At 32.9% G+C, this 7500-nt stretch overlaps 1 protein-coding gene across 3 annotated transcripts in view; it reads right to left on the minus strand.

Annotated features, from left to right (window-relative positions):
• The window catches only part of LOC113804392 (VWFA and cache domain-containing protein 1), a 36241-nt gene that overhangs the window by 19813 nt on the left and 8928 nt on the right, over nucleotides 1-7500 (minus strand). For 2 of the 3 annotated variants that reach the window (XM_070137381.1, XM_070137380.1), the window contains exons 8-13: nucleotides 7280-7429; nucleotides 6964-7134; nucleotides 6334-6558; nucleotides 5578-5814; nucleotides 1549-1701; nucleotides 701-879 (exon numbers count right to left, since the gene is read on the minus strand). In XM_070137381.1, the coding sequence (XP_069993482.1) occupies nucleotides 701-879; nucleotides 1549-1701; nucleotides 5578-5814; nucleotides 6334-6558; nucleotides 6964-7134; nucleotides 7280-7429 (1115 nt within the window). The remainder of the gene's footprint in view (nucleotides 1-700; nucleotides 880-1548; nucleotides 1702-5577; nucleotides 5815-6333; nucleotides 6559-6963; nucleotides 7135-7279; nucleotides 7430-7500) is intronic. The other variant, XM_070137382.1, reaches the window with a different exon arrangement.

Genomic DNA, 7500 nt, shown 5'->3' on the forward strand with positions numbered 1-7500 from the left:
CAAACCTCTTGGAGTGTGATTAAACTCATTTGGCCTTCAGATGGGGGCTTTTGCATTATTCCCATCAATAAAAGAATGTGAAATGTAAGGTGCATAAACCATAACTGGAAGGGCGCTTGTTCCAGGGAGGAGGCCATTTCCATGCTCCATATCATATTCCTGGCTGGTGTGACCAGCGGCACAGGTCGTATTATGGAATATTGAAAATTACAAAAAAAAAATATATGAAACAAATAACCATATGTTATGTTCCATTTTTTTTTTCTCATGCACCGAGTTATTTACTACATAGAGATGATATGTAGTCTGTGCAAGGAAAATAATCTATTACCATCTGGATAAAGCAAATTAAAAGACATAAATGGACATTGGAAAATGTCAAAAAGCTGAAAAGGTTTATGCAAAATAACTTTGTAAAGGGGAGGCACAGAGATATGTCACCACTCATGCCTGTTTGCACACACCTGGCCTATGTGCCACACACCTGGGTTATTGGCTACTTACTGTTGATTAACAGAAATATTTGCAGATGATTATCATGCAGCGAGAATTTTCTAGCTGCTGTAAGTCTATATCATGTCAGAATTTAAAAAAATATAAAATCTATAGGGAATAACATACAATTGCAACTGAGGGATTAAGCATACCAAAAGAAACATGCAGCAATCAGGCAATCTATATAATTCTGTAACACACTTACCCTCTTGGTTCTGTTCCGATCTGGGTCAATCAAAACTCTATATCCTGATGATAATCTTATAAAATCATCCCTGACTAGAGTGAAATTGTGAGTTTGTTCCAGTAGAGCAATGTCAGTTGGGACAAGTGGCAACGACCAAGATTCAGGCCTGCCAAGTCGAGGATGACCAAGGACTTTCCCTGTAAAGAACTTGGGCATAATTTTGGTACTTTTAAACATCATTTTTTTCTATGTGTAACAACTGTATCAAAATATGAGTCATTAGTTGTATATATGAATATCAACTCTAATATATAACAATACACAAGTCATTCTCCATGTGCATAAGTGTTTATGAAGGGACAAAACCTTGCTAGATAAAAGTCTTTTACATCTTATAATAAGGAAATAAAAGCAAATCTAACATCTACAACAAACAAAATTTCAAAGTACTGTCACTGATTGTCATATGAACATGATGAAGTTTAAATAGATATATAAAAATGACCAGCTGGAGAAAATTCATTTACATTTACTTAAAAAACAATAATTCATTTAATGAATTAATTGGAACTGGCCCAGCAGACTTTCCTTTAACTGATGGCTTAGTACCTGTTTTAATCCATACAGAATTATGAGTAGACACTTGAATTTCCCTTGACTGCCAGATTAGTTTTGTGGGCAGCCATAGATGACATAGAGTAAAACACAATTACATAATTGTTTACAATGCAGTTGCTGTGCAGGGAGTCATATTAGCAGTAATTTTTATTTAGTGATATCTGCTGGTCTGTCAAAATGGTTTACCACTGTCCTGCAACCAAGAGCACTGAAAAATTAGGAATGAGTATGATAACCAGCCAACTTACCTCTAGAATCAGTAGCGAAGGCATAAGAATGTGCTGGAGAACTGTAGTGTGTGATGTCCTCCAAGAGATTAGCCAGTGGAATATCTATACCAATAACTCCAATCACTTTACCATCTCCAGTCTGCACCACTTGTGTAAGAGACACCACCATGCCTGTTACCAAAAATCAATTTGTACATTATAAAACTGCATCTTATCATAGCTGTATATTCTATGATAATTACTACCATCACTATTAAAGGAAGAATCATAAAATAACATAATGAGAAGTGTGGGGCTCTCTGTTGAGGGGAGGTCCATGACATAGGGGTTAACTATCAGATATTTATAATGCATCAGCCAACTATGCAGGCATGGTGAGGAAAGGACAAAACTCCAAGAAGTGGTGTAATAAAAAGGGAAGTTTTTCATAAAAATGCAGTAGTATTAGCAATGGCATCACTCAGTAAAGCAAAGATACACAACTACAGCTTACCCAACCCCTACAGCTAGCCAGCAAGCAAAAAACATCTCATTTTCTTTACATGTCTAACTACCATAATGGGGTTGATTCATCAGTGAAAACAAAAATCATCAAACACATTCAAGTGCTTTCTTGTTTTCATATCAGTGCCACTTCTCCTTGAACTTTGATTCCTGGGGGAACTGAAGTAATGATCGCCTAAATCCAATCCCATTCACTTATTTCTTTGGTGTGTCACTATCATAGCTACAATCCACCTCAAAATTTCACTTAATCCCTTCACTTTAAATACTATCAACACAGGTATGTTCTTATCATAAGGTACCATGGCAAAACAAAACATACAACTTATAGCAGAATCACCATACAGGGCATGTACTTGATGTCATTTGTATTACAGGCCCAGGTCTGCCAAGGTGTATACATCATGCCATTCGTTCCCAATGTGTTAAGAGTCATTTTTCCATTTCCTGAATTTCCATACAAAGTGCAATGGCATAACCAGTTGTGTATATGACTCTGGGATGACTCTAGTAAAGAATAAAGAAATCCAGACTTAAGACTCAAATTAACTTTTTTTTACCAAATAATGACAAAAAATCCCTAACTCCAGCTAACACCTAAACACATATTGTCCAACCACAAGCCAAATAATCTCTCAAACGCAGAGCAGCACTCACTGATGTACACCTGTCCTTGTCAGACTTTATAAAAAAATTAAGATAAAAGAAATGAAGCAGTTTCAAGCAAGTTAATAATACAATAAAACAAAAAGGCTCATCAGACACGTCTTCCAACATGTGATGGAGAAACAGGAAAATTGAAGGCTGAAAAGGAAAATAGATAACTCTGAATGAATAATTCAGAAAGGATATTGTGCAACTTTCTTTAAATGAGATCATAAAAAATTCCAAATGCATGCAAGTAACTAGCTGAATAAGATATAAATAATGAATGGAATAGAATTTATCCTTCTTTCACATTACCCAGTAAGACGAACACAAGAACACATAAAATTATGCCATCAGTACAAAGACACTGACAGATTAACCCCTATAGCCTGAGCCACCTCAACTGAACATACTGGTAAATTGCACTTGAAAGATGAGTCATAGTGATAGATATGAACTCTCTTGACAGAGCCAAAGGTTCAAGAAAATGGCAGTCTGTTTCTCTGTCTTCATTTCAATGTGAATAAGATGCAGTGAGGGTAAACTAGTGTATATAGTAATGCTTGGCATCTTTCTTCCAATATCAAGGACACTGAGAGCTATCTCTCCCCCATAATTTACATTATATAAATATATACATTATTTATATATATATATATATATATATATATATATATATATATATATATATATTATATATATATATATATATATATATATATATATATATATATATATATATATATATATATATATATATATATATATATATATATACATTATATATATACATTATATATATATATTCATTATATATATACATATATATATATATATATCTATATATATATGTATATAGATATTGATATATATATATATATATATATATATGTATATATATATATTACATATATATATATATATATGTATATATATATATATATATATATATATATATATATATATATATACATTATATATATATATATATATATATATAAAATATATATATATATATATATATATATATATATATATATATATATATATATATATATATATATATATATATATGATTTATAACTCTATAAATCACAGTGAATATATGTTTTACTGCATTAAATGTATTTTGGATATGTTTCTAGAAGGACTTACCCATTTTCACTTTTATAAAGATACTTTAAGTACACCTTCCCTTAATTATAACTCCAAAATTAGCATAAAAAATCCCCTTTAACTGCCTATGAAAATATAACTGAAAATGCAAAATTATTCTTTTTGCAGGCCATAGAGCACATTATTTTTTCTTTTTATGAAGCTTATCAAGATTTCTTCCCCCCAAGAGCTTACTCTCTCTGGATGTAAGATTTTGCTTGCTTTTAGTATATAATGAAGAAAAACCCAGTTTTGGTAACATTCTTTAAACATATGGCAATATCTATAAAATTCATTCAACTGTGCTTAAATATTGAATTCTGCCGATTTCCAGATTTCACGATTGTTTTTTCCATCAGACTGGGTCTAAAACACAGTTTTTCATAATTTTTTACAACTGAAAATCAGTACACTCATTTTATACCTCACCTGATACCTCTTTCCAACAAAACAAATAGATCTAAAATCAAAGTAACACCACAAGCACTAGGTTGTCCCATTAAAAAAAAAAAACAGAAAAATTTATATGAAGTTTAAACACATTTCAAAGTTACTTTTGCATACTTGCAATTTTCTGAATATCATAATATCATATATCACAATATACTCACAATGCATACTTTAAAATGTTGTGATTCAATCTGACATCTGCTTTTATCATTTAAAATAAAATGTAAAACAATACACTGTGTATATATATATATTTTTTACACATCTATGGGAAACTATTCATACTCTGGTTACAAACTATTTCTAACATGCATAATTAACAAAAATAAGATTTTTCATGAAATATAAATACACATTTATTAACTTTACTCCCATAAACAAAACAAAAACCTATTCTTATCATAAGGTACCAATCAATAAATGTAGTTCAATACTATCACAACACTTCCATTACAAACAAATGTACTCTCACTTGGGGTTGGTGAGGATGACATAACCATTAATTGGGTGAAGGGTTAATTCTCTTCCTTCTAATCCAACTTTCCCTGCCAAAGCATGGCAGTCTCTCATACCTACCTCTATATAATGTTTAATCATCCCTCCCAATGGACAGACAGACACACAGACAGACAGACAGACAGGCAGGCAGACACACACACACACAAAAAAAAACTAATATATGGCATAAAAAAATAAAAGGGTTATAAGCTCACTGCAGAGGATCTCATTTCACTCAACATATGGTGAGAAAGCTGTGACTAAAAATAAATATTACACAGCGAGACATATTACCCATTGTCATTTCCATTTTAGTCTTGTCCATCCTTGAAGAGGACTAGTAGGCCCTCTGTTAACCAATATCACATTTGCTATATAAGCATACACAGCTTGAAACCAAGCATGCCATACCAGATCTGCGACTGTTGTACATGCGTACACTCATAGGTGCAAAACAACAAATGGGACTTGCTAATACTCAGTGAGATTGTTTTAATCTCCTCGCCATGGTAATAAATTAGTTTAGTCAATAAAGACAGTAATGCAGTTTATGATGTCTGATAGTTCTGAGATTCCACCAACAGCATGTTGGTTTATATGATGCAGCCCCCCTCTTATTTTCTGAAGGAAAAAGATACAAACTAAATTTGCTTATGTGTCATAGTTAAATTCAGCCGAGTAACCTGCAAGCCAAGATCTAGTTTATCAAGTAGAATTTTTAGTGCTGTGTTTCAGCATCATGATGGAAGCATTTAGTTAGGTGCCTTCAACCTCAAAACTAAACTGTCTCACCTCTCCCATCTTCGTCCCAGTAAGGGTCGGAGATCACCAAGTTCTGCAGGCCATCACTGTGTCCCTTGGGTTCATGCACAGCATCATAAAAATTATTGATAACTGGAGCAACGTTCAGAGTGGAGTCTAATCCTACCACTAATCCCTTATTAGGCAGTCTGGTAGTTTGAATATCATATTTGCTAAATTCTTGATAAGCAAGTGCTTCTAAGAACTGCCTTCCACTAGATGGCTGATCTGAAAAATCAAACATATGTTCATTAGTTACTTTCTAAAACTGCTACTTTATTTCATAGCATCATATATTCTATGACAAAGGACAGAGGACTTCAAGTCTTCTGAAAAAGCATAATAACTCAATGGCTTAAAGTGAAATTCAATTTTTGTAATATATTATATTATACTAGATTTTGTTAGATGCTAATCAAAATTGCCAAAAAATAAGGAACATGAAACTGGATTAGTTCTAGTAGTGTGAGAACTTCAAGCACATCAAGGAACATCATACTAGCATACACTGTAAATATTGTATACACAAAAGCCATTACATCAAAATTAGCATTTTATGATCACATCATGTATAATTAAATCCACAAAACTTTTGGAAAATATATATGGCAAAAGTTCTAGAAAGATCTAATTTTGTGATTTTTAGGTATCTTCATGCTAAATTCAGAAACCAAGCAAAAAAATCATAAGATAAATAAAATAGCTACCCAAATGTCATACAAAACTATAAAAATATTTCATACCAACCTCTGCTTATTCCAAGCCCAAAGGCACTCAGTAAAACTTTTGTTGGTATTATATCCAACATCACAGCCATATGCTGCAAGACTGTGTGGATTTGAGTGTGCTTGTTTAGCTTCCCACAAGTCACATACACTAACAATACTGATTTATTAGATGATGAAAGGCTGGATGACCAATTTGCAATCATCTCCATTGCAGTGATGAGTCCAAGGCTATGATTGGTTGGCTCTGTGAAAAAAAGAATAATAAGCTTTACAGATTTAAAATCCTATAATCCATAAATATGACACTGGATGGGAAAAACTGCATTCTCTCCAAAATAAAGCAAAAGTAAAGAAAGAAAAAAAAATGAACATCTAGTCAAAGATGATGCTACTTGGACTGTGGAATTATTCATTCTCATTCACATCTTCTTAAAGAAGAGCGAGAAACTATCACACAGACAGAGTGAGAAAGACAGAAAATTGACAGACAGGTTTTCCCAAGCTCCTTTAAAAAGACAAAATAAACATCAAAGCAGTCTTCCTGCACAGCAAATATTTGGTCATCATGGAGTTCGATCACATTATGGCAGACAGCTAGAAATTAGCAAATCAACTTGGAAGTAGAGGGCTGATATATTGGGGCACTTACCATTATGTATGTCCATGTAATTTACAAAACGTCTAATTGCATGTTTAACAGTGTGTGTAGCAGGAACCAGTGTGGAATTCATACAAGGAGCTGCAGGTCGAACAATGCTGCCTTCTAATCCCAACACAGCTATCTGGTCATGTTGCATTATGGTAGATGCAATCTGATGGCCTAAGGAGTTGTATCAAAATATTAGGACTTCACTTAACTTTTAAAAATACTCTACAAAAACTAAGCCAACAAATTTATATATGTTGAGAAAAGGTTTTCCAAGAGAAGCATATGGCACTGAAAGTAATAAAAAATGTAGACCAACCTATAGCTTTTGCAGTAAGAAGTAATCTTGGAGTAAGAGCTTCTCCTAGATCATACAGCAGTACTATGTTTTTACCATCAGGTCTGACTGTAGCTTCATACACATGTCCATGACGACCAGACTGGCTGCAATCAGCTGCAATAACAGTGTCTGTACATTACAGACATTTACATGCTTAATGGCACCTATGGATTCTAAACACTAAATCTAATACAAACAAA

The sequence above is a fragment of the Penaeus vannamei genome, chromosome 23, assembly GCF_042767895.1.
Source record: "Penaeus vannamei isolate JL-2024 chromosome 23, ASM4276789v1, whole genome shotgun sequence".
NCBI lineage: Eukaryota > Metazoa > Arthropoda > Malacostraca > Decapoda > Penaeidae > Penaeus > Penaeus vannamei.